General features: G+C 40.6%; 6 protein-coding genes and 1 non-coding gene across 8 annotated transcripts; 5 read left to right on the top strand and 2 right to left on the bottom strand.

Moving 5' to 3' along the window:
- Nucleotides 1–2,344: 2,344 nt before the first annotated feature.
- On the top strand, nt 2,345–7,300 carry glb1l (galactosidase, beta 1-like). The gene is made up of 16 exons (XM_085766390.1): nt 2,345–2,537; nt 2,842–3,011; nt 3,092–3,242; nt 3,654–3,714; nt 3,794–3,888; nt 3,978–4,158; nt 4,243–4,301; nt 4,392–4,513; nt 4,895–4,935; nt 5,042–5,160; nt 5,266–5,340; nt 5,430–5,519; nt 5,642–5,755; nt 5,946–6,077; nt 6,361–6,588; nt 6,687–7,300. The coding sequence occupies exons 1-16, from the start codon at nt 2,475–2,477 to the stop codon at nt 6,888–6,890; spliced, it is 1,905 nt and encodes a 634-aa protein (XP_085622516.1). The 5' UTR covers nt 2,345–2,474; the 3' UTR covers nt 6,891–7,300.
- On the bottom strand, nt 7,260–12,000 carry ankzf1 (ankyrin repeat and zinc finger peptidyl tRNA hydrolase 1). 2 transcript variants are annotated; one of them, XM_085766389.1, is made up of 16 exons: nt 11,927–12,000; nt 11,415–11,561; nt 11,196–11,332; nt 11,006–11,108; nt 10,703–10,914; nt 10,487–10,596; nt 10,178–10,331; nt 9,400–9,622; nt 9,220–9,318; nt 8,914–9,078; nt 8,663–8,794; nt 8,288–8,570; nt 8,087–8,198; nt 7,836–8,003; nt 7,677–7,747; nt 7,260–7,591 (listed from the first exon to the last, which is right to left on the bottom strand). In XM_085766389.1, the coding sequence occupies exons 2-16, from the start codon at nt 11,536–11,538 to the stop codon at nt 7,465–7,467; spliced, it is 2,220 nt and encodes a 739-aa protein (XP_085622515.1). In that variant the 5' UTR covers nt 11,539–11,561; nt 11,927–12,000; the 3' UTR covers nt 7,260–7,464. The 2 variants fall into 2 exon arrangements, with proteins under 2 accessions (XP_085622515.1, XP_085622514.1); XM_085766388.1 differs by having other exon boundaries at nt 8,914–9,087; nt 11,927–11,995.
- Nucleotides 12,001–12,504: 504 nt separating this feature from the next.
- Nucleotides 12,505–13,643, bottom strand: LOC146964931 (uncharacterized). Its single transcript, XM_085766394.1, has 4 exons — nt 13,527–13,643; nt 12,852–12,989; nt 12,650–12,773; nt 12,505–12,569 (listed from the first exon to the last, which is right to left on the bottom strand). The coding sequence occupies exons 1-4, from the start codon at nt 13,619–13,621 to the stop codon at nt 12,513–12,515; spliced, it is 414 nt and encodes a 137-aa protein (XP_085622520.1). The 5' UTR covers nt 13,622–13,643; the 3' UTR covers nt 12,505–12,512.
- A 272-nt stretch (nt 13,644–13,915) lies between these two features.
- On the top strand, nt 13,916–13,988 carry trnak-uuu (transfer RNA lysine (anticodon UUU)). Its single transcript has one exon. It is a non-coding gene; the product is annotated as a tRNA-Lys (tRNA).
- A 214-nt stretch (nt 13,989–14,202) lies between these two features.
- hce2l2 (high choriolytic enzyme 2-like 2) lies at nt 14,203–16,590 on the top strand. The gene is made up of 9 exons (XM_085766393.1): nt 14,203–14,523; nt 14,618–14,660; nt 14,739–14,801; nt 14,919–15,074; nt 15,203–15,320; nt 15,499–15,677; nt 15,884–15,965; nt 16,062–16,186; nt 16,299–16,590. Exons 1-9 carry the CDS (start codon nt 14,464–14,466, stop codon nt 16,316–16,318), a joined length of 846 nt encoding a protein of 281 aa, XP_085622519.1. The 5' UTR covers nt 14,203–14,463; the 3' UTR covers nt 16,319–16,590.
- Nucleotides 16,591–16,974: 384 nt separating this feature from the next.
- hce2l1 (high choriolytic enzyme 2-like 1) lies at nt 16,975–19,308 on the top strand. Its single transcript, XM_085766392.1, has 9 exons — nt 16,975–17,442; nt 17,538–17,589; nt 17,702–17,761; nt 17,852–18,004; nt 18,098–18,215; nt 18,334–18,512; nt 18,596–18,677; nt 18,751–18,875; nt 18,970–19,308. Exons 1-9 carry the CDS (start codon nt 17,371–17,373, stop codon nt 18,981–18,983), a joined length of 855 nt encoding a protein of 284 aa, XP_085622518.1. The 5' UTR covers nt 16,975–17,370; the 3' UTR covers nt 18,984–19,308.
- Nucleotides 19,309–20,451: 1,143 nt separating this feature from the next.
- Nucleotides 20,452–25,960, top strand: tra2b (transformer 2 beta homolog). Its single transcript, XM_085765360.1, has 8 exons — nt 20,452–20,623; nt 23,111–23,256; nt 23,446–23,608; nt 23,810–23,998; nt 24,093–24,208; nt 25,236–25,403; nt 25,527–25,597; nt 25,691–25,960. Exons 1-8 carry the CDS (start codon nt 20,600–20,602, stop codon nt 25,708–25,710), a joined length of 897 nt encoding a protein of 298 aa, XP_085621486.1. The 5' UTR covers nt 20,452–20,599; the 3' UTR covers nt 25,711–25,960.
- The last annotated feature ends 669 nt before the right edge of the window (nt 25,961–26,629 follow it).

Here is a 26,629-nt window from a genome sequence, read left to right as displayed (position 1 = left end):
GCATATATTTCCCCTGTCCTGTAACAGTTTTCATCCACTGGGTTGAATCAGGCATGAGCAGCTTGATCATCTCTGCCACCTGTGTGTGAAGGAGAGGTCCACTTCAATATAGAAACACAAATGCTTAACAGCACGCCTCATGACAATTACAGTGGTCTTTTTAATGTAAATATGTGTAAATTGGCGTAGTGTCCCTTTAACATCAGCTGTCCCAAGTGAATTGCACTGTATTTCCGGAAGGTGGGGAGGCGGCATGTGGGGGTAGGGGGTCTCTCAATACACCTGCTTCCACCAGAGACGACAAAGAGGGCTTATTTTGGGGGGTGTGGGGGGACAGACGGGTTGGTTCAATCTAATTACAGACTCTGGGGAGATGATTTCACTGAGGTAACGCCTGACCCTAGGGTGAATGTCTTTCTGCGTCTCCTATCACATCAGGGGGAAGCTCTCTCTCCAATTACAGTAGGCAGGGCTGGTCTGTACCTTTACTCATTAATTAAAAAGGTTGACTACAGTGATTTGCAAGTCAAATTAAGAGCTTTAAAACCATGCGCAGTGTAGTGAACACAACCTGAACCCATCCGGCAGTGTCTGTGACTGCACTTGAGCAGAGAGTTAAGGTGTTTATGTTTGTCTAAGTCACTTCCTTCAGACTTCCACTCTTGCTGTAGTGCCTTAGTAAGTGGTCTTGTACATTAGTCACTGGGATTTTTTGTGGTTTGAACATCAATTTTCCACAAGCTCCAAGGCTCCAAAGACGGGATACTGACACACTCTATTCAGGCACCATCATGCTCATAACCAAATTATAAACCATGTACGTCGTTCCCCCTCTCGTTCCCAGGACAATTAACTGTCTGACAGTGGGCTAATGAGCCACAGAACCCAAGCATTTGTCTTATCTGCAGTTGAAATCAGTTGCCATTAGCAATTGAGAGCCCCCCACTCCCCAACACCCACATCACTTCCAGTCCTCTTAAAATGGAGATGGATGGAGAAGGAGATAGGAAATGAAATTACTGTATATACAGTCATTATTACACAGGAAAAAACTGTATCTGTAAAAGTGTGTGTGTGTCACAAGATGAACACAATGACAGACCAGCAGGCAGTATTAACCCAAATTGCCAGGATTAACTGCCTTGTGTTTACCCGACAGACTAAAACAAGTTAACCAGGCCCATAACAGCCCATTCTTCATTCAACAATAAAAAGAATATAGACGTAAGTAAAGAACTGTACCCTCCCAGACCTGCTGAATAAATATTGAAACAGTTTGCGGATTTAAGGATTATTGTAATTTATTTCTGAATATTATGGAGGTAATTTGCCCTTGTTTAGTTTAAAAAATCAAGCTTCTTTGTTGTATAATTTGTGATTTCCTGAATCTCCAAATGACAGTCTGACAATGAATTCCTTTTACAGTTTGGTTCTCTTAGTATTGAAGTGCCATCTAGTGTCCTTTATAAGCACGTACTGTAGTATTCCCATTAAATTCATATCAGAGGACTGACTGTGAATATATCATGGTCATTATTTCATAACAATATCCCATAACAACAACAAGGACTTTTATTGTTAAATGTTGACAAGTAATAATCATTCAAGTAACATGAAAAGACACACAGAGACAGGGCTGTGCCCTGCAGCTGTAATACAGTATAAAGCAAATCATTCCTGAACTGGCTGCTTTGTTATCAGGCCATGCCAAACACAATGGGAATTGTTCTCAGCCTACATAATACATGGTATGACAGCCTGGTGGGAAAGCATTATATATGTTTGTCCTTTCTTTTCCCACCTAATATACTTGCTCCTATACCACTTTGTTTTGAGGTGCTCTCTCTGCCTGGAAATATAAAGACACATCTGCTTCAAGCTGTTTGTGCACCCTGGTGGAGATTTGGTAGAGTTTAGATGCTGCTCATTTTAGTCATATTCTTATCAAGATGAAAGATTTAACAGTGACATCTTGTGGTCGAACGATAGACACATTGAAAAGTGTGACTCGTTTGTTTTGTTTGTTTTTTTAAAAAAAATATATATTAATTTACATTACTGCAGGTAGCCTATTTCTTTATTCAAGCTCTTCTAACTTTAAATGTTCCCATTTTTTTAATACTTAATCTGTATTTTTTTTTTTAAAGAAAGAAAGAAAGAAAAAGTAAAATCAGAAACAACAAGGGGCTGAATTTGCTTTTGAACATGAGTTTTAAAAAAATTACACCACCCAAACCTTCAGGGATGAGTGGAGTTGAATGCGGCGAGCTTTAGGACCCTGCAGACCATCAATGAGAATCACATGATGGCGCTTTAGAGCCCAGCAGTGTTTCCTTGCTTCAGCAGTCAGCAGACATGCACGGAGGGAGAGATCAGAAACGGTAGCAACAGGCATGAAGTTGTATAGAGTAATAGCCTAGTAAGTGTAGAAGTGATGAATTAGTTGGAGGTGGAGTCGTTACAAGGCGGCGGACATGGCTGCTGCTGCTGTCTTCCTCTTCGTTACAGTTGCCTGTTTGTCTGTCAGTGGAAATCTGGTAAGACAGAACCCAAAAGTTGTCTCATTTAATATTATAGAAGTCGATCACTCAGAGGGCTGTAGTTCCTGGGGGGTTTCTACCAATTTATAGACTGGGGAATCTATTTTATCTGGATTTTAGGCTATAGTAGGCTATTAAAATAATTCTGCAATAAGTGAAGAAGGTAGCAAACTATATTTAAATCTAGGCTACTGACAAGAGACAAGGTGCCAAATTGATGCCAAGTAGGCCTACTCCTGCTGTATGCATATCTACTCAAGAAAGCCCATGTAGACATTTGGAAATCTGTTTCTCTTAACAGGTCTCTGGAAAAAGATCTTTCTCCATAGACTACAAAAACAACTGTTTCCTCAAAGATGGGAAGCACTTTCAGTACATCTCAGGCAGCATCCACTACTCCAGGATCCCACGGTTCTACTGGGAGGACCGGCTGGCCAAGATGTACATGAGTGGTCTCAATGCCATCCAAGTGTAAGCTGAACACATACAGTATGTTTTTTTTCTTTACCTCTCTGTGATGGTTTGACTACATTCACTCTGCCTCCACACAGATATGTACCCTGGAACTTCCACGAGACGGTCCAGGGGGTCCAGGACTTCACAGGGGACAGAGACCTGGAGCATTTCTTAGGTCTGGCCAATCAGACAGGTCTCCTGGTCATCCTGCGTCCAGGACCATACATCTGTGCAGAATGGGAAATGGTGCTAAAACTGAACTTTGCTTTGTTTACGTTAATACATGAAGTCTGATTATTTTGATAACTGAGACAAATTGCAATTAAAACATTCTCCAGCCAATGACTCCATTAGGATAAATATATATATTTTTTTAATAGAGATTTACACTAAAATAAAGATACGAGTCCTGGTTAAACTGGCTAAATAGTCCTCTTAAAAATAAAGAAAACGGATATGTTATATACTTAATGCGGTTAAATGTGAAGGAGACAGTTACTGATGAAATGATAATGTCACCTTATGATGAAATCACAAACATGATCTCTACATGCTTCCTGTCAGTGTTTTTCCACTGCGTGTTTGTTAATATGAACCACTCCCAGTAAATGTATTTTTGTTTCCTTCTTAAACACATAATTTGTTCACTCTTCCCAGGGTGGATTACCAGCATGGCTCCTTCAGAAGCCAAACATCATACTTCGATCTGCAGACCCAGGTACATACGCTTGTGTGTCTTTGTATTTTCTTTTTTTTAAATGTAATATGCCACGTTGATTTGTTTTCTATTGTTCCAGATTACCTGCAGGCAGTCAGTAACTGGCTGGCTGTTCTCCTCCCTAAAGTGAGGCCTTGGCTCTTTGTCAATGGGGGTAACATCATTAGTGTCCAGGTAGAGCACTGAGTGGCTTCCTAGAAAGTCTTTGTAATAGTTTGTATGTTAATCTTGGTTTGAGGTAACTGTCAACCTTGCTACTGCAGGTGGAGAATGAATATGGAAGCTACTTCGCTTGTGACTTCAACTATATGCGTCACTTGCGGACTCTGTTCCGCTACTTCCTTGGTGAAGACACGGTCCTGTTCACCACTGATGGGAACACGGACAAGGAAATGGCATGTGGGAGTCTGGAGGGGTTATATGCCACAGTGGACTTTGGCACAGGTGTGTTAAGTAGATAGCAGCACCTACTTCTCTAATGTTATTTATACAGAATTAGCAGTTTCTTCCCTTTCTTCCCTCTTTCAGACACTAACATAACTGAAGCCTTCAATCGCCAGAGACGGTTTGAACCTCAAGGCCCCCTGGTTAGTTTAATGTGAATTCTTACCATCATTAACTTGCAGTAACTTTACGACTCATACAACTAAATTATGTTTTTTTTGATGCCCTTACAGGTGAATTCAGAGTTCTACCCCGGCTGGTTGGACCACTGGGGAGATAAGCATGCCATGGTCGATGCTCAGAAGGTCAGCAGAGTGCTAGGAGAAATGCTAACCATGGGGGCCAACGTCAACATGTATGTCTCCCCAAACATAATCCTACCAAGGTTTCCTCTGCTCTGTACTGATGTGGTTAAACACGACAGCTGCCATTGTCCTGTATTTTTCTCATTGTCAGCAGATCCTATGAAAGGACGAGAAGTCCATTGTTCCTTCTGAAGACATGAATCTGAAATTTTTTAGCAAACTTAACTTAAAGGAGGACATTGTGGAGTGAAATCAATGTAATGCTGGTTGTGGTCTCTTAGAGGAGTTTGTTGAAAATTAGAAAAATATCACCAGCCTCATCTTGTAAGATGTTTAAGTGGCCAATTTGAGCTCCCAAGCCGAGTGTCACCTACTTGATGAACAACAGGTTTCCCTGAGGTAATCCCCTCTCTCCCTCTCTGTCTTCTCAGATACATGTTTGAAGGAGGCACCAACTTTGGTTACTGGAATGGTAAAACCCTTTTGTTTTTCATTTCAATCATTATCTCTGTGGTGGAGATGAACACTCAGCATGTGGCGCAGTCCTGTCTTTGTAATTCTCCTCACCTCTCTCAAAGGTGCCGATCATGACACCAGGTTCCGCTCGGTGGTGACTAGTTATGATTACGACGCGCCGCTGTCTGAGGCAGGAGACCCCACAGAGAAGCTGTTGGCCATCAGAGACGTCATTAAGCAGGTACCACTGATTGAGCTACCCCCCGGCCAGGCTGTTGTGTCTTTATTATGCTCATAGTTACAGTACTGCATGTCTGGGATATGATTAATTGCTGTTTGTCAACAGTTTAGAGATATTCCTTCTGGACCAATGCCACCAGCAACTCCCAAGTTTGCCTATGGCTTTGTGACCCTACGAAAGGTACTGTATTATTTCAGGAAACGTTATTTTAAACATAAAAGAACACAAGCGGTTGTGTTTGATGATAGTATGTGAAATATCTCTCACAGGTTGACAACATCAGCGGTCTCTTGAACACGCTTTCGCCCACGGGGCCGGTCAAATCTCAGTATCCGCTGACATTTGAAGAGATGAAACAGGTATGGTGTCTCTGAAGTCAACAACAGGGGAGGGACTGGTGTTGTAGTGGCAGTAAACCTCTTGAAACATGGAGAACTTCTAGACCGTTGTGTCTGCAACCTGTCATGTCTATTGTGTGCAGTACTATGGATACATGCTGTATCGGACCACGCTGCCCCGGGACCTCTCAGGGCCCACGCCACTTATCTCTCCACTGAATGGGGTTCATGACCGTGCATATGTGTCCGTCAATGGGGTAAGCCTTTACAATGAACTTTTGTTGTCTGTCCAATCAGATTTTTAGGTTATATATACAGTGTATATAAGGGAAAACATCACAGGTTATATACCATGTTGTGATTTTTTTCTAATTCTTACTCAAGTTATTTTGTTTTGTATTTTTGTTATCTGCATACTCCTGATAAAGCATGTGTCTATATGAACAGGTTTTCCAGGGCCTGTTAGAGAGGGACACAAAACTGGTGATGAACGTCACTGGACAGCAGGGGGACACCCTGGACATCCTCATTGAGAACATGGGCCGAGTTAACTTTGGCAGCAAGATTAATGACTACAAGGCAAGTCCAACCCCTGCAGGGTCATGGGGACACACAATTGCTTCTATTCATGATCATGATCTGTACAAGAATTTCTCCAATAGGCTCTCCATATCTAGGTAAACAGAAAATAAGGACTGATAAAGCCATACATTGACTCACTATTTATGCTATGCAAAGGCCTTTGAGACAAACTGTTTGTAAAAATGGGCTATACAAAGAGAACTGCCTTGCCTATTCAATATTTGTTGGCTGCTGTGGGTGAACCACCCAAAGCATAACCATAATGGTATGTTTACTGCAGGGCCTCCTGAGCAATCTGATCCTGGGTAAAGATGTCCTGACTGACTGGCAGATCTACTCCTTGGACATTGATGGAGCCATCACTCGAGGATGGCCTCACTCAGACAACCACAAGTCCTTCCCTGCCCCTAAAAAGGAGCCCACAGCTGGACCAACCTTCTACATGGGGACACTGCAGCCCAATGGCTTGGCATGGGATTCTTTTCTCAAACTCAGTGATTGGACAAAGGTAATGTGGATTTCCTTTTTTCACCTCAATATTCCTGGGATATAATAACTGCATCCTTTCTAATGTTAAATTCCTCCTATTTTTTTTATATATATCAGGGTCAGGTTTGGATTAATGGTGTGAATCTGGGGAGATATTGGCCAGCCAGGGGCCCTCAGCAGACCCTTTATATCCCAGGACCCTTGCTCAGCACCACCTTGCCCAACAACATCACAGTGCTGGAGCTGGAGGGGGCCCCAGCACACCTGCGAGTTCTCTTCATGGACCGGCCTCAGCTCAATGCCACTGCTGAGAACTCTTAACCGAGTCTTGTAGCACATTTTCTCAACATTGAGCTGGAGAACTGCTATGATGCCAAATGCTGTTTAAGCCATGCTGTACATGAAATCATTAGAAGTTAGAGTATTCCTCTCAGCTGACATGTGAAGAAACTACTCAGGAGAACCATGCTCTCTTTTGCATTATTTTTATGGGTTATTCATCTCTTTAACTGCTTTAGATTTCAGTGTTTCACGTGTAGCAAATCAGTCACAATCCATAGTGCTTCAACCTTTGACAGAAGAGCTTCACAGTCAAACAGTGATCCAATGATGACTTTTTATATTCATAGAGCCTGTGGAAAAATGTTGGTGATTTTTTTTTTTTACTTTTTTAACTACAGATGCTGTACATACATGATAAATTATTTTAATTATGTTTTGATACAATGTATGCATCCAGTTCAAGGATCAACTGCCATAATAAAGTCATATATGAAGTGTGAGTTGAAGATGAAACCTCTTTGCAAGACACAGCGCTGGCAGAGTCTTAAAAAGGCTTCACAAATGTACTTTTCATGAGGTAGTGTCCTTTAAACTAAAAATGTCCGCACAAGTGTTATGTCTTTCCGGGAAGAGCATTTGCTTTTCGATGTGCTTGGACACAGCGAGGGCTGCAGAACAAATAGTCCAGGTACTGAAATGGGATCTTCCCGAGCAGTGACTCCCCGCACAACCAGCACCTCCTGGTGACAAAGACACAGTTTTGAGTGACAAACTATTACCGGTATATTACATTGCGATAAGGCTCAGAGAGAGGATGGCTCTTACTTGACGTTAGTGAGGCTGATTCCTGTCGCAGCTGCCTGCTCCGCTAACCTTTTCTCTGCTGCCAGAGCTCTCTAAAACCAACAAGCAAACAATGAACATTTCCAAATTGAAAAGCAAAACAAAACATTGCATATCAATGATAAATGCACATTAACTCACCTTCTCACGATCAGTCAGAGAAGCAAACCTCTTCTTTTCCTCGACTTCCAACTCTTGTTTCCTCTTCTCCTCCTTCTGCTCTTTTTCTCGTTGTTTCTTTAAAGCCTTTTGAGCCTTTTTCTTCTCTGTCTTTTTGGATTCAATCTCTGCCGTCAATGGCCCAGGCACCTTAAGTTGGACGAGTGTAAACCATGAATTCTCTGCTCGACTTTAATGAGGCCCAGGTGAGAGGTTAGACCATCAGCTCTTACCTGTGCCTTGAGGTAGTCGTATTTGTCAGGATTCTCCCCCATGTATTTACGAAAGACATTCCTTGTGTCTTTGTCAGGGGCAACAATGTACGGAGTCTGCCCTTTGTTGTCCCTGTAAAGAAAACGATTACATGTGAATTTTTATTATTATAACACTGAGGTTATACTTTCATTTAAGTTATTTATAGTATTTTTTCATACCTGCAGGCTGGATCTGCTCCAACATCAAGGAGCAGCTTGACCACTGCCTTTTGTGCAGCTGCTGATGCAACATGCAGCAAAGTGAACGCTGTTGAGTCAATGGGCTTATTAAGGAGAGTCAGGGGACTTGTTGCATCAGAGGGGTTGCTCTCCGACTGCTCTGGACTCTCTGCCGTCTCTCCAGGTAACTCCAGGAGCCTTTGCAGAGTTTCCACATCTCCAACCTTACAGGCAGTAAAGAGCGCATCCCTCACGCCGTAGTCCCATGACTCACCGGCAGTTTCTGTGACGACACAACAAGGTTAACGTGGAGCTTTGCGAGTGAGAACCAGGTGCAAAATGATGGGCAATAACAAGGAAAAAGCTTGTACTCACCTTCCAGTTGCTTCTTTGTCTGTGCCTTCTTCTTTTTCTTATTCTTTGACTGCGTCACTTGAGGTGCGTCTTCTGTTGTCGCAGCCTCTTGTACGTCCTCTTCTTGATCATCAGCCTCTGTGTTACTCAGTTCTACCAAAGATGGATATAAAATGTCATAAACATTACAGAACTTTTGTGCACAAAACTCCTACAATGTAGCTATACGTAGCTATAGCCACCTGTATAATGGCACACTGGGCTGGACCTACCCTCATTTTGCATTTTGGGTTCATCCTTCTTTCTCCTCCTCCTTCTCCTCTGCCTGGATGGGTATATTTCAGACTCCCTGAGGTCCAAGGTTGTTAATGTCATATCCACCATCTCCAGTTGTATCTCTCCACCATCTTCTTTATCTGAGCTATCGTGGCTTTCTTCTGCTGACACTAAAAGTAAAAGGAAGCATAATGTAATACTAAATTTCACAGAACATTTACTTTGTGTTCAAACAGGATTTTTATTCTACCTTCCTCTAGTTAAATTCAATTACTAAATCTACAGTTTCCATATAAACTTACCTTGAACTTGATCAGTGCTTTTTGATGCTACTGGTTTTACAGTTTTTTTCCACGCCTTCTTAGACAGACTGAAGACTGCAGACACGTCTGTCTCTCTCCCTGCATTAAGACATTTTTGATTACACCCTGGCTGTATTAGCAGAGAATATGTTATTAGTTCAAGTATGTTATTAAGCTTACCATAAACATGAATGGTTGAAAGCATCTCGTGCACCCTCTGTACCTCTCTAAACGTTGCCCTGCGTGTGGCGAAGGGAAGTGTACGGATCCTGGGATCTTTTTTGTCGAGGGGTGCTGCCCGACCACCGTAAAAGATGGTCTTGTTATAGCTAGGGGCTCGTACAAATATTGCAGAGGCCTCCTTCAAGTGCTCGGCCCAGATTACTAAAAGATCCTGAATGTCCTGCAAAAGGTTAAAGAACTGTTGTGTGTTTTGAAGAAACTGCACATGAAAAACTTACTGCATAACCCTATCACTGAGGTGCATCAACAAGAAAAGACTGCAAGTATTTACTTGTGCTTCAAGGACCAAATATATTAAAACATTTTAAATAAATTGCTAGGTGTATTTAGAATTGTCTTTACGCAAATAAATAGTTTAGGATGACAGCGTGTTTAAAATCACAACAATTGAAATTATTATTTTTTCAGTTGCGTTTTGGCAATAATGTGCAACTCTACTTTTCCTTTTGGAATAAGCAACTCTTACACACAGAGTCCAAATGTTTTTTGTGATGAAGCAGGCCCTGGGCTCTGTGAGTGCACCGGCACACTCAATTAAAAATAATAAAGCCACTAATGCAGTTCGGCACAAGGCCCTTACCAGGGTTGTGTGGAACTTCCCTACCTACGTTTAATGAACATCAGCCTTCAAGAAATGTCAGCTTATTTTGTCGGCTCTCCATGAATAAAACACAACCACTGAATGGACAGTGCAGTGAAATGGTCTGTATCTTGCCTTGACCAGCGCCGCCTCGTTGTATCGCCTCAGAGCAGCTCCTGCAGACTTGGGCGCGTGACTGCGGTTCTGAGAGTCTCTGAGTCCTTGAGCGGTGCCGCGCTTCGCCCGCACGGTGTATCGGTGGAAAGTCTTGTGCTGAAGGACTTCTTTCCTGTCACACAACACAAATACAGTGCGTTGGCCAGTTGCTTACGAACTACCAAACTGGCTCACCTACTCTTCTCACATTTTTAGCCATAACATGTTATTGTAAGTGCTGATAACAAACGAGCAAATAAAAGGCAAACATGAAAACTATCCACTGACCCTTGGAACACGGCACCAGCGAAGTGGCCTCCGCCGGTCATGAGTACGACCCAAACTGTCTTCTTGTTTAACGCCATTAGTGAAGATACTGAATCCAGCTCCTGATCTGACTGAAATATTACAGAAACATGAAATTAGCAACAAAAAAACAAACAAAAAAGGTATGTTAACACACACGTTACACACTGTACATGTTCTGTACCTGTTGAGCCTCACCTTCCCCTGAAGAATACAGCGGTAGACGGACAGATACTGTCCTGCTGAGTTCTGCAGCACCACCTTGCTGGACAGTCGGCCGCCTATAAAACTGGTTTCAGTGGAGCTCTCATTATCTGTGCCGGTGATGTTGCTGCTTGTTCCCCCTCTGTCGCTATCTGAGCTGTCTTCCTCCGAGTCAGACTCTGAGCCTGAGATACTCGACATTTCCCCTGTAAAAAAAAAAAAAATGATAACTGAAAATCAGTTTGCTGTTACGCTTCTTTTTTTTTTTGTTGCCCATTAAGAAGCTGGTTTCCTCACCAGCTCCGGTCTTCCTTTCAAACTCCTCCATTGTGACTGAGGGCAATCCTGACAGTTTTTGTCTCAAGTTGAAGCGATGCCAGTCAAGCTTGTAGTGCTCCATCTGTAAAAAGGAAAAAAATCGTGAGGCAGCCTTCATTACATCAACAGATCTTTTCTGAGGGGAAACAAGGCAGAGTGTGATGATCACCTGGTCCTCACGGGTAATGAAGGGACATCTGCAGGCTGAGCACACCATCTTGTCTGACACCTCTCTGGCGAGGCTGCACTCCCACAGCTTGTCATCCTCTGGACATTCATCCCCCAGCCCGCCGCCGGTGTCAGGAGCTGTGTATCACACAGACAGAATGAAATGAGGGGCACTGCCTAAAATTACAGACATGAGCCCACACCTGCACTTCATACACACCGTGTGGGGCAGGCTCGGTGCTGCCAGGCTGATTCAGGACATGGCTCACTTCTCTCAGTCCCAGTAGAGCTTCATCATTTTGGGACAGGTCATAGATGCAGCGCTTGTCGCCACAGGTCGTCATTGACAACTGTGTTTTTCTTCCACCTAATGAGCCGTTTTGGGGGTCACGTGACAGATAGAAAATCATGCTGTAACTTTGGTGTAATCCAAAATAACAGGCTACATTTCGCTCGGAAATATCCACAATAATTAACACCACTAGTCTGTTGTTAACAATTCAAACCCAACATGACATTACAACACACAGATCAATCTAAAGGCTGTTATAAAAGCTAATGTTATGTTCGCTGATATAAATCTGCCCGTCCGTGAGTGACACGTGGAGTAACGACTACCAGTGACTGTATGCTTTAGTTGGAGGTTCGTCTGTTTCTCTCTTCTCTAACAGGTCGTGAAGTATATTATAGATAAAATGTGCTACCATTAACTCACTTATAAAGGTAACTTACCATAAAAAGTGTCCCAGACCCGACGTAAACGTTGTTGCCTTCTGCTTCCGCCTGACGTACTACGGAAGCCCCGAACAGTCAAGAATGACTCAACGTGGAGTTCACAGACCAAGCCCCTGTAAATTGTTAAAAAAGAAACAGTGCGCGTTTTCTCTCTCACATCAATCAGCTGATCCTAACCTTTTTACAGTCTATGATCCTAATATAGAAATGTAATTTATCTCACACTTTAAATCGCAGCTGTCCCACATGAATATTGCATTTGATGTTTTACATGTTATATACAATGGATAGTACAATGGAAGTGCAAGTCCTACAGTTATATAGGCGTATGTCAACATATCAAATGGTAAAACTATACTGGAATTGATGGGACATTTTCAAATACATCACTCATCAATTATTAACCTACCTGAAATATAAACAAGGCTACTTCTGGGACAGTATCAAGACAAAACTTTATTAGGTTCAACAAAATCCATTAAAAGTATGAAATACAAAAAATATATTTATAATCAATTATAATTTCAATTCAACACAACATTTAAACATGTTACAAATAGAATTTTATATAGGCCTATCTGTTTCATTTGGCTTTGCTTTTATTTTGCCTTGGCCTCCTTATTTGTGCATGGGTTGTAGCCTTCGCTGTTGGAAAAAAAGACAAACATGTTACAAACTTGATCAAAAACAGGTTTATTAGGATGTAGACGTCCTCCATACTCCCCTACCAGCCATATGAGCCTTGGCTTCTGTTAGACATCTCGTCGCCTCCACTATTTCAGCAGCCAGGCTTCTCTTCCTGCCTTTCAAAGACTCCAGTCTGTCCTGCTCACTCCTAAGGTTCCTGAAACATAATGGATTTTCACTGCAAGTTTGGACATTTCTTCTTTCTCTGTGCACACCGCTACCGTGCCATACATACATGTCTTCAGAAGCTTGACCAGTGAGTTTTTCAGAAAGACACTTTTCCTCTTGCAGCATTTGACCCAGCTGCTGTAAATCATCAACGACTCTGCTGTTTTCCAACACCAGCTCCATCCTGCGTTCAGTTTCCCTGGTGCTGCAGGTAGAAGATATAGATAGTAGCTATATGATAGGTATAGGTAATGTGTACGACGAAACTGACACATTGGAGCTAAACATCAGTACGACAACATCATGCAAAACATCAGTATGCTTCAATGTCACAACGCTACAAATGTGCATATTTTTTTAAATTAGCCTACATTTTTAGTGCGAGCTGCCAGAGTTTCAAGCGTGCTATTTTGCAGGCACATTATCGGCGCGGGTTCGAGCCTAGCTCGTGGCTGCTTGCACATTATGTTACGTCTGTCTAAATAAGGGCAAACGCTCGAAAAATAACTTTCCTGAGAGCTCTTTCTGACTCTGACTGGTTGAACTGGCAAACATAGCCAACAGATAAAACGTAAGCTAAGTGGAAAATGTTGACAACAAAACTGACAAAGGCGAAGTATGAATGAAACCTTAGTGATATTTAAACCTGAAATTACATCACAATGACCACTGGCAGCATTTGCAGAAACACAACTTGAAACAAAATGTAACTCAAGTTGTCTAAACTAAGTTAAATTGTTACCACTTGATTGTTTCCTTCTCAACACGCAGCCTTTGTTGTTTGACTTGCTCCAGTTCGAGTCTTTTTTGGCGGATAGCATGCTGCAGCACCGCCATCTGCACCTGCAAGGTAAGGAGAGGGATTATACTGTTCACAACATTATCAAACATTATTTAGCCTACTGTTAAAGTGTTTACAGTGCAGCTAGTTATAGTCATCCAACTTTAACGTCAAATTACCGTAAACTCGTCATCAAATGAAGGGGCAGGAAAACCGTTCGTCATGTTTTGGTATTTTTTAAACGGCTTTTGCAGGATTAGCTCAGTTTCCTGATCAAAAGCCAGTTTTAAACTGAAATTTGGCTCCGGTTTCCGGCTTTATAAAGGACACTTCCGGCGCACAGTGTCAGAGCCCGGATAGCTCAGTCGGTAGAGCATCAGACTTTTAATCTGAGGGTCCAGGGTTCAAGTCCCTGTTCGGGCGAAGATTTTTTTTTTTTTTTGTTTCTTTATTTTCACACCAACAGTAAAAGCAAGATGTACATAACGTCTGAAATGCGTAGTTTAATTACGGTATGTAGGGTTAACAGTTTGAAAGAATAAATCGTAGCTGTTCCAAAACAGCTCTCCTGGTGGCGTACATGTAGCCTATAGCTAATACATCCAAAGCCTAAAATAACCAGAAATGTGCCAAAACATTTAATTTAAAGCTAGGCATTGAAGTGGAGCTGTTATTACACACAGTGAGACCTCACATTATCTTACTGTCATAGTTCTTGTTTATGAAATAATCAAACTAATTTGGGCATTAAACTCACTAACAAACAAATAACAGAGACCCTGTAATTTACCTGGGATAATCATGGGTATTATCCCAGGACAGTGACTGGGAACACCTATAAAGGTAGGTGTTAGTGCAGGTAAAATGTCAACACTGAAGACTGTTCCGAACAGCAGAGATGGACCGGATTATCCTCTTGTGCGTGGTTTTCACCTGTCTCCCAGCTGTACATTCACAGGTAAATATACTACATAGGACTGGAGAGGGACTTGCTTTAACAATTTGAATTATGCAAAAGAATCACGAACACCTTTGCCTTTCTATTATTACAGAAATTTTTCTTCAGCCCAAAATGGGGACCCATTGGCTATAAAGGTAAAATTGGATCAAATGTTAATCTAAGTGTGACTCTAGTAAGAAGCACACACTAACTAATAACTCTCCTTTTTTAAGAGCGTGAAGAGCATGGTGATAGGACAGCAATGGATGAAATCATTAAAGCTAATGAGGTCCAAGGTAAGTTGCAAACAATTTACACTTGATACTGTAACTAATGAGCTGCTGCTGTTCAGTCAGTTGTTGTTGTTGTTCAGTTGCTCAGAATGATTTAATTACAGATGTTTTCTAACTCAGCCACCCGAATCATCGACGGCACTACCAGTCTCAGAGAGGGAGACATTGCTGTTTCAGCTGGAAGACGCTCCAAAGTCTGCTTTGCACGGAGCTGCACCTGGTCTAAGTCAGTGGATGGACATGTCTACATTGCATACAGGCTCTCACCTGAATACTGTATGTTTTTAACTGTATACATTTAAGTAATTGCAACAAGTCTAATGATTTCCATGATTCAACAACATAATTTTCAGTGATTTATAAATAGTTTCTGCCCTCTGCATTATGTCTAAACCAATGAACAGCTGAAGTGGAGACAAAGCTGATAAAGAAAGGGATGGACAACATAGAGAAAGGCACCTGTGTGAGGTTTGTTCCCCGGACTCACCAGCGAGACTACATCGACATTCAGCAAAAGTCTGGGTGAGAACCATTGCCTAAAAAATTTGATTTCAGAATGTGGTAGTCTTTGTTTTAAAAGCATTACTTATGTTTCTGTGTGAAAGATTATGACATTCAGAGTGTAGCAGTTAGTTACCCAAGCAAGTGTTTATCTTTGAGTTTTTCTAGTTGCACTATGGGTTTAAATGTCTTTGTCCAGATGTTGGTCCTACCTTGGTTCGCGTGGGGGAAGGCAGACTGTATCTCTCCAGAGCCCCGACTGCCTCCAAGTTGGAGTGGTTTCCCATGAATTCATGCATGCCCTGGGCTTTGTGCACGAGCAGTCTCGCTTTGACCGGGACAACTATGTCACCATCATGTGGCCAAACATTTGGAGGGGTAATTTCATAGGGGCAGGAAGGGGAGGGGGGCATTGGGTAAAATGGTAAATTAAAGAATGATCAATAATTATATATTATATATAATTCACTGTATTTCTATACCACTATTCAAAACAACGTGTTTCATTGAATAACAGAACAATCTGTACGAATGCCCAGTTATTAAGTATATAAATACACATTTCTGTTAACAAACTATTCCAGATCGTTTGAGGAATTTTGAGAAATTCAAGACGGACAGTCTGGATCTTCCATATGACTATAGCTCAATCATGCACTTTGGGATGTAAGTAATGTATAACCTAAGTTTAATTTTGACCACTGAATAATGATGAGGTATAGTTGCTGTACTGTTTCATAATATATATTTATATATGTTTAGGTATGCCTACTCTCAGGACGGGGAGCCAACCATCATTCCTAAGAGCAGCAGCAACATAAAGCTGGGCCAGACATCAACTCTCAGCCACATTGACAGGGTGAAAATCAACAAACTCTATCAATGCGGTTGGTACCAAACATCCTGACTGTTAGTAACTGCAACACAGAATGGGCAAATAATACCAAAGATGTCCCCCACTGGCAAATGTTAAATTTTCCTTTCTGTCTCTCTCCATAGGTGACATAGATGATAACTAACCAAGCTGAGCTGAGCTGAGCTGAGCTGAAACAGTCCTGCACTGGAGGCTGATGTAATGAACTGATATTAAATCATGGAAATAAAGATTGATTCAAGCTTTCTATCAGCAATTCCACTGTGTGCATGCAATTGTGTGAGTTTAAAGATGATGTGTGGTTTATGTTTAGAAGGCTGACAAAGTTAGCAGTTACATCATTAAAATGGAGTGGGAGAACAAAAGAAGAAAATGTATTTAACAGTACAGTAAAATAAAGCATATGAAAAATTAAAACGTGTGTCTTGTGATTGCATTTAAGAAAATAAAAGGAGATGCAACTTTTTATTGTTGCATTATTATTTTTTTAAGGAACACTAAATAAAACCCCTTATCTCGATTAATAAATAACATGTTTTCGGGGTGAAAGCACATGTAAGGATCCATAATTAAAAACCACGCATGCTTCACTCAGATACAGAATTTCGATATTATTTTTTTTCCTGCATAAACCAAAAGGGCAAGATGTAATAATATGCCACCACATTAAATTCTTCCCTTAATCAGTGCCTTAAAATTACCCCTTCATAAAAATAGAAACAACACTGGGAGAAAGAGGTTTTGTTTTTATATATTTACCTTTATGACAAAATGATTGCTGTCAAGACAGTTGTCAACTGAGTTTATCGCCAAATCACTGGTTACCAGTTAAGTCACACACAAATTGCTGGTCTGTTGGGCTGGGTGGACAGTTATTCTGGTAGCAACTGCTGAGTTGTAGCAGCAAAACACGTCAAGGTGTTTCATTTCTGAAAGTGCTGAATCTTCACGTATGGTTAAGTACAGGGCACAAGTGAAGGTCAGCAAAGGGACCACCTGTTACGGCTCAGCAGTGGACTTGAGTAAATTATATAGACATGGATGATGAGGGGTCTTAATCATGCTTCATCACAGATCATGTGCCCAATCAGTACAGAGCACATGAGGGAGAAGTGGGTATATAGATTGACTGGAGGAGAGGAGTTCATTTAGCTCTTGCACTGGAAGACCGCAGACTGTCCAGTCTGAAACACAACGATGCATTCGACGACCATCCTCCTCAGTATCTTCATGGGCTTGTTGACTCAAGCGTACACTCTACCTGTTAAGGTCAGTACCAAGTAAAAAATATTTTGGATGAGACCCCCTTTTCGTCTTAGTGTGTGTTGCAGCCAAGTTATATTAACATGCACCTTTTGTTATAGAATTCTACAGGAGTACATGAGGGGAAAGTGAGGTTAAAAAGGAAATACTCAGGTGGGGCATGGCATAAAAGAAATGATCATGAACATCGTGAATAATACTTAACATTTATGATCCTTCTGAAAGCAGGGGAAGACTATTAATAGTTTTTACTTTTTGTGTGTAGACGAACTGCCAGACCGTAATGAAATGAACATAATGGATCAAATCCTGGAGGTCAACAGCAGTAAGTAGGCTGTAAGTTATATGCAACAGTACTGATGTATGTTTTTCAGTATATCATGGACTCACCACATAGTTTTTTCTTTTCCATAAGAATTGCGAGCCCCTCGAGGAGTGACCTTGAGAGATGGGGATATTGCCAGTTCATATGTGCGGAGTGCGATCTCCTGCCCTGGCAACGCCTGTCTGTGGCCTAAATCAATCGACGGATTTGTTTATGTCCCATACATCGTCTCCCCACTATATGGTATAGCTCTGTATATTTAAAGAGGTGACACAAAAGTGTTTACAGTTTGAATATTTATGCAAATTTTATTGTAATTTTTCATTTCAATGGCAGATGACATGGACAGAATCACCATAGAAACTGGGATGCAAGACATTGCCTCCGGAAGCTGCATTAAATTTGTGCCACGCACTCATGAAGCCAGTTTCATTGATATTCAACCAAGATATGGGTGAGTACGACTGCGAGCAAGGACTTGAACATGTGATACCTGTCTTGATATATTACATATAATGATTGTGTGGTGGTTTTGCCTTGTACTCACTTGTGATCTTCTTCTATACCCAAAGCTGCTGGTCATATCTGGGGCAGGTCGGAGGAAGCCAAACCTTGTCGTTGCAGAGTCCTGGGTGCATGTGGTCAGGAGTGGCTGCCCACGAGTTCATGCATGCTCTTGGATTTGTGCACGAGCAGTCACGCTCAGACCGAGACCACTATGTTACAATTGTATGGAAAAACATCATGCCAGGTTGAGATGAGTTATCGCCCCCCAACATCGTGTTACTGTATTCATAAAGTCTTTTGTTAACCCTGTTTCCCCTATTTTCACAGACCACATTCATAACTTCAGGAAACAGGCAACAAACAATCTCAACAGCCCATACGACTACACTTCTGTCATGCATTATGGAAGGTGAGGCAAGATAATTGTATGTTCTGCCATGTTTTTTTGGGGGGCATTATTACCATATGTATCTTTGATGCAGATACGCCTTCTCTGAGGATGGTGGACCAACAATAATCCCCAAACCAGACCCTTACATTCCCATTGGCCAGCGGGATGGACCCAGTGCTCTAGATCTCCATAAGATAAATGTCCTTTATAACTGTGGTAGGTGAACTTGTACATTTACTGGTTTGCTGAAAATATAGTTTCCATTAAAAATAATTGATTGCTTTTCTTTTTCTCTGCAACCCTTTTATAGGTGCCAGTGAATAACTGGATCAAGAGCTTTTCATTCTGTTATTCTGTCATATTCAGTTAAATACTCTTGGGTCATGTCAGATGGTTAATTATTAGTGCTGGTCTTCTGCAGATTATGTGGGGGGAAATAAATGATTATTAGTTATTTCAGTTTGCCATATTAATATTTTGAATTATTATCACATATTCTACTCCAGGGCCATTTACTTATCTGCAATAAAATTGTCATAAGATGAAATAAAGGGACCAGTGAAAGCTGCTTTTCTCTAATAAATTGAAAATAAGCACTGGGATAATGCCAGACTAGAAGTGACCTGTTTTTTCATGCCTGCTAAATCAATGTATCAATGTATCAACCTCTGAGTGAGATTGTTCCATTGCTTACTTCTCTGCTTCTGCTCACTTTGAATAAAGAAAATGCACCAGTAAAAATCAGAGTCTGTTTTGTGTTGCAGAGACGGCTTAAAAGTGAGGACCTGAATTGTGGCCCATATAAAACATCAGTATTACTGATCATTTCTCTCTGAGCAGATTTTTTTTCACTCCTGAAAAAGACAGCTCCTTTCACCTACATATATATTTAAAAATATATATTACAAATATATATTGTAATTATATATATAAGTCTATATTTCAAAAACCTTCTTTTTCATTGCATAGATAAAACTGTATAGTAAATGAGGCATGAAAGGCAGAGAAACAGTAAATAGGTGAGGAATAAACAGCAGGCCCAGACATCTGTGATGTGGTGTTTACAGTAACCTATGCATTTCTGCAGTTGACATGTAAAAAACTAATAAAATAGCATCTTATCTGTTATGAAACCACAAAAAATATGAAACAATGACCAATAAAAGGTAAGCATATTCGAAGAAATAATTATTTGTTGTTGTTATTATGTCATGATTTATTATTATAATTTATAAATGTTGTGTGGTGCCAAAATGACGTGTTTCTTCTTGGTGATGGTGATGAGTGGCTTTGACAACATTGGTGTTGTAGATAAAAATCAAATGTATTAAATTAATAAATGACTAAATATATTTTTTTGGGTTGCTTCATAGGCTATGCAGTTAATTTTTTTGCATGTAAGATAAACCTGAATTAAACTGTAGCTCGATTGTTTAGCCTAGATGATGAAACACCTTTAACTTGGTTAATGTCCAGTACATTGCAATAATTAATCAAATTTCTAACCAAACCAACAACATCTTCAAATAGCCTATCAACAAAAATGCTGGACGACAGGCAGCACATGTTTTCAAGTTTTCCCACTGTAACTGTGTTTTGTTGTCTCCTATATTAGGCTACTAACCAACAGTCACTTGAATATCAAGTCCTATTATCAGGTTGATGTCTACACAGGCTATGGTTTTGTAACAAGCTTCCTGAAGGAAACTGAGAGGCAACACGGAGGAAGTGAGTCTAATCGTGGTCACCTGCTTCCAGCGCGGGGGAGGAGCTCAGTGCACGACTCTGTCCTGTTCACGGCTGTTGTTGCCGCTGCAGCTCGGACACACACACAACACACTCTCTCTCTCACACTCTTACACACACATACACACACATACACACACACACATTGAGGATTGTAGTTTCTGTCTCTTTGCATAATTTCTGTATAACTAAAAATGGGCGATAACGACAACGGACGGGTACGTATGGGCTTCATTAAAGCTTCTTTTGAAACATTTTGTACTTCTGAGTGAAAACGGAAACGCGACGTGCTCACGTTGTTTAGGCTAAAGCTGTTAGCTAACGGTAGCTAGCTAGCTCGAGCCTACTGTCCAAAACATTTACTTTTGATTAACCTATTTATATTTATGTTTTTATTGGTTTGCTTTTTGCCCTTATATGTCCGTACAAAACGTGCTGAAACGCACTGGTATGCGCAGTAAACATTGGCCTGTGCTAATAATTGCTAGCTGGCTAGCTAATGGTAACGTTAGCCCGTTAGTGCTAGCTAGACCTGAAGGCCTGACTGGCGATCGGTCCGTAAAAGATCAGCCTGTAGACAGTTTGAATGAATAGTTAGCAATGTGTTTATCGTTAATCTTGATTATTAATGAATTCATTTTAAATGATAACGTTTTTAAAACAGTCAAGTCACCTTTAACACGATGAAAATTGGTTAGCTAACGAAAACTGTCTGCAGAAATCGTGGGGGTACTCGTTTCCATGTCGCCATTTATTCGCTAATCCATGGTAATAAACTGTATTTTTACATTATACATAGACCCCCAAGTCAGTACTGTGTATTTTTGTTTATGCCAATATTAATATTAATACTAATACTTGTATGTTGTTGTTTTGTTTTTTATCATTGTGGGTGCGGCAACTTGTGTGAATCAAGCGATCAGAGATGTGGCGCTAAACGTATTAACAATGTCAGACAAAACCAAACGGCCTCAAGATAAATAGTCTCATTCATTTGCATTAACTCACATACTCTGTTGTTGCAGTAGATCGTTTCGATAGCGATATAATACTGCAGTTAACAGATCAGAGTCAAAGTTTGAGTTCAATGAAAGAAATGTTACCATTTATTTCTGTAAATTTCTACTACTATTTCTATATCTGGGGCCATTGGCTCAAGTTAGTAATGTAGATGGGCCAGAGGAGTGGTAGCCTATATAACAACTTATCTCTGTATTGATCTGATGCTAGTGGTCATTGTGATGTGACATCAAAACATTTCTTTTAACAGGTCAGTTCTTAATTCACAGTAGCAGTGCTCCTAGATGTTAGGTTTTGTTTTGTGGTTATTTAGAAAAATCAATGGACCCAATCAATTTCCCAAATGGACAGTGGATATGCGTTTTGTGATTGCTCGCTGGCATAACAAACTATTTTGTCAGCTTGTGTGCTGACAATTTACTCCAACGGTTTCAGGCTGTTTTTAACCAAGTCAATACAAATGAGTGGCGGCAACATCTTGAGGTCGTTTGGACTGACTTAAGATGAGATTTATTTGAGAGAGGCACTGTTGAGCAAACATTCACATTCAGTGGTTTGAAATGCCCAATGATGCCTTAAAGGCCACTTGAATGAAATTGTGTCATCAGGATTAATTTGAAGCAGAAAACAGTGTAGTTGTAGAAGAGATTGATTTAAAAAATCAAAGATAATAATGTAATTATAGTTGATGCAGTTTTGTAATCTGGTGATGGACAACTTTGTAATGTCTGTTTTCTTGATGTGCAGACATGGTACCAAATTGTCAAAACACAGCCAGAATGGAGAAATGAGATGTGTGTTCACATGCTCAACTTGTTTTGGCAGCAGTTTACAATAATAATGCCTTCCTTTCCTGATGTTTGCATCTATAATGCTTTTAAAGCTATAAGAGCTTTTAAACTATAAGTGGCTGAATGTAGAACCACTGAAAGTGAAATATCTTTAACACTAACATTTATATTAACATTTGTATCATGTGGCCTGAAATATTCCCATGCATGTCATAAGGTCATAATAACACATTAAAAGTTGAATGAGGGTGCAGTTTTAATTGTAGTCATATATTCTTCATCCTTTTCTTTTCCATAAAGGTTAAGGTTGGACCAAGAAAATGCGGAAGAAGTCCACTTTATTTTCAATAAAATGAAGCTCAGATGTGTGAAGCTGAATTATTGAATGCATGCTAAAACATGAGGAGGGAAGAAGTATGGGCATTGTGTGAGATGGGGGAAGTATGAAGAAATAAGACAATTGAAGAAAGAAGAATAATGTGAAGTAATGAAGTTACAGAAATGAAGTTCAGGAAGTAATCTGGATAAGGTCACTGCGCTAAGTAATTTTCTGGTCTGTTTGTCAATTGCGTGCATGTTCTTTTTTCATTGAATTCAACACACATTAATTGAAATAATAGCAATTTTTTTACACACATGATAAATTTGTTTTTTCAACATGTTGATAATTTAAGTTTACTGATAATGTAATCATATTGATATCAAACTATCCATGTCTACACAAAATAGCATTAACCTGCATTCCTAATTCACAATCCTAAATTCTTTTCTGTACTCTTCACAGGATAGTGTTAATTCTTAAGTACATAGAAATATTGAGGTTAAAAAAAATTAACTCTTGTCCTCTCATTGGTGCTGACAAGACATGTGTTGGTGTGTGTGTGGTTCATTCAGGAGTCTAGCTCTGCATCCAGGAGTGCAAGTCCACGGGGTTCAGGGAAGTCGGCAAGCCGCTCCCCGGCTCATTCACCAGCCGGTTCGAAAGAAGGCTCCCACCACTCCCGCTCTAAATCTCGGTCCCGGTCCCGGTCGAAATCTCGGTGAGTGAATATGTCTCGTGGGATAACTGCAGCATGAAACTCTTCCTTGGCAGTTGTCAGACAGGATATGATGGTGCCAGAGAGTCTTTTGAAAAAACAGTAGACGAATTCGGTGTGAATGTAAAGTGCATTGTAAATAAAATGTATTATTATTAATTGGCACCAATGTATCTCCTCTTGTCTCTGCAGGTCCCACTCTCATCGTGGGTCACGCAGGCACTACAGCCGCTCTCGTTCTCGCTCAAGGTCCTACCACCGCCAGTCGCGTAGCAGGTCCTACAGTGGAGAACGTCGACGCAGGAGCCATAGCCGCTCACCCATGTCCAATCGTCGCCGGCACATCGGCAACCGTGTAAGTGCTCTATGGCTGAATTAGCATCGGCTGTGTTCTTATTGCATGATATCTGAAAGTGTCCGTCGTAGTTCCCAGACATTCCTGTGTACTTGTTCAGGATTTTGTGTGATTGTTTTTGTCTGAGTAGTGATTGACTCTTTCAATGGATGATTGCATGAAAAAAAGTGAACCATACAAATCTTGTCTTTGAAATTGCAGACAAACCCAGACCCGAACGCCTGCCTGGGAGTGTTTGGCTTGAGCCTGTACACTACAGAGAGGGATCTGAGGGCGGTCTTCTCCAAGTATGGCCCCCTGGCCGATGTCTGCATTGTGTATGACCAGCAGTCGAGGCGTTCAAGGGGCTTTGCCTTTGTTTACTTTGAGAACACAGCTGATTCTAAAGAGGTAAGGAATTACGATTTGGCAAAGGCCTCTGCCAAACCTGTTTCTGAAATATTTTGTCGGTCTTAAGTGGTAGTTTACGTTTGTTTGCCTCCAGGCAAAGGAACGAGCCAATGGCATGGAGCTGGATGGTCGTAGGATCAGGGTAGACTTCTCCATCACAAAAAGACCTCACACCCCGACTCCTGGAATCTACATGGGCCGACCCACATAGTAAGACATCTGGACCATGAAAACTGACTGGTTCATTCATGTCACCACTTTTCATGTGGTGTTTAATTTTAGTTCCTCTGTTTAACAGATATGCTCTGATGTGGTGTACTATTTTCGTAGATCTATTGTAGATCTAATCCATCAAAGAGAATAATTAGTGCTTATAATTTCAGCGTGAGAAATATTTGTATAATTTATTTGTAAAACAATTTTTGACAAAGTTATGGACATTAACATCAAAATCATCCATCTATCCAAGGGAGAGGGGTTAACTTAAGTTCATGAACGCAGAAATGCACTGTATACAGAATTATTAACACTGAGGTACAGTGTAGTATTGGCTAGCTGAGTCCTTTGGGGCTATCAATCAGAGGCAACTTTTCTGGTTACTTCAGTTTCATTAGAGGTATAAATATATTGGTTGTGTAATTGTAGAGGTGTCATCTGTTTTGGGTAATAATTTCCGCAAGATTTGTATGTTTGCAATTATAAAGGGAAATAAACACAGAGCAGAGCCCTTACCACTTCCAGATGTATTGTTAGTTGTTGAATGTCTATTTGTACAAAATTATTACCGGGTTGATAGTAAAACTTGTTGTTGCTTCCTGATAAAACTATAGCATTGTCTCAGACCACCAAGGTTTGTTTTCATAAAAACGGAAAAGTCACAAATTAGTTTATAAACATTTTAAACGTATTTTTTCCAAAATAAATTTAGAAAGTAATTATACATTGACATATGTACGTACATACGTGGCCTGGCTATATGTATGATAATGCCATTTTCATGCTTGAACAGTTTGCCACATGTAGAGTATCATGTCTTCCTATTTATATTCAGCTGCTGAGTAAGAGTGTTAACAGCAGACCTGAAAGAGAAAGACCAACATACAAGTGAAGTCCTGCTTCTCTTCTAGTCTCAGTAACATGAATGGGAAACTTGAAATTAAAAAATAAAAATCTGAGAAACCTGAGATAAAGAAAGTAAAATAAAACTTACAACTAATTATTTTCTTTGTCCTCATAGTGGTGGTGGTGGTGGCGGCGGTGGTGGCGGTGGAGGAGGTGGCTCCAGTGGAGGTAGCTCCAGCGGTCCTCGACGTTATTCTCGTGACTACGACCGTGGGTATGACCGCGGATACGACAGAGGTGGCTACGATCGCTATGACGACAGGGAGTACTACAGATCGTACAGGTGATAATCTCAATTTTATCAAGTAAACCTGACTCTCAGCTCATCTTACATTGGTCTCCTCTGCAGTGTTTTTTTAAGATACCTTCTGGAGTTCACAGAAATATTAATTTTGTCTCCTTTCAGAAGGCGATCTCCGTCACCATACTACAGAGGAGCTTACAGGTCCAGGTCCAGGTCACGGTCCTACTCTCCCCGTGAGTCTTTCCCACACACCAGATCAACTTTTTAATGGATTATGATTCAACAGGTTGCGTGGGAATTTGTCTGATTCCTGTTTTGTTTCACAGGTCGCTATGAACGTTGCTGACAGGGAAAACCTCTGCTCTACCCAAGCACAGTCAGGAAATGTTTGAGTGGTATTAAGGTGATCCTCACACCTCTGTTTGCTGATGTACATGACCGGTAAATGTAACGTTACCCACATGGTTTTTAATTTTGAATGTGTAGGAGGCCCCTGCCATACCTGTTATATTAATGTTTTGATTTTTTTGGATACAGTTTGAGTGGAAAATTGATCTTTGAACAGATTAAAACCAGATTGCATTTTTTCACTTTGACTTTTGCCCCTCTTTGCTGCACTCCTACATTGTCTTAAAGTATTTCCCGTTAGAAAACTGTTACAATAAAGACAAGAATATATCGAGGCTTTGATCTGACCACATCACTTTGTACCAATTTCAGCAGAATTTTACCCACTTAGCCTCAACAATAGCAACTGCTGTCCATGTGGATGCCATGTTTTTTTTTTTGTGTCATTTAACTGGTTTTTCTGGGGAGCCACTATTAAACTGTCCAATCAACAAATGAATGATGGCAATGGGCACAACATGAGCTCACATAACAAGCCCCAAGTGTTTTCCTCTTTGAGATGATAAAAACAGACAAAATATATCAGTTAAGCTTGTGTAAATTCATAGTTGGGATGTATTTTGTAAATATTCATAAGTGACAATTTGATTATGTCAAACAATTGTATTCTCTTGAGTCAAAACACAGGTGTTTTACCATTCATCTGTCCACTGGGATAGAGGCAAGACAAACTGGACAAGATGAGTTTTCTTGATATTTTCTTGAGACTGTTGAGACCTTGCATAACGGTATAAAGTATTTCTTTGATAGATTAACTAGAAATAGCCCATTACTTAAAGTGTACTAGAGTTTTAACATGATTTATCTAACTGATATAACAAAAATGGCGAGGCAGCAGTGGAATAGATTTGGCTAAG

This window comes from Trachurus japonicus, chromosome 21 (genome assembly GCF_045865225.1).
Source record: "Trachurus japonicus isolate A0001 chromosome 21, Traja_1.0".
Classification (NCBI taxonomy): Eukaryota; Metazoa; Chordata; class Actinopteri; order Carangiformes; family Carangidae; genus Trachurus; species Trachurus japonicus.
This window is presented reverse-complemented; position numbering and strand designations above follow the sequence as displayed.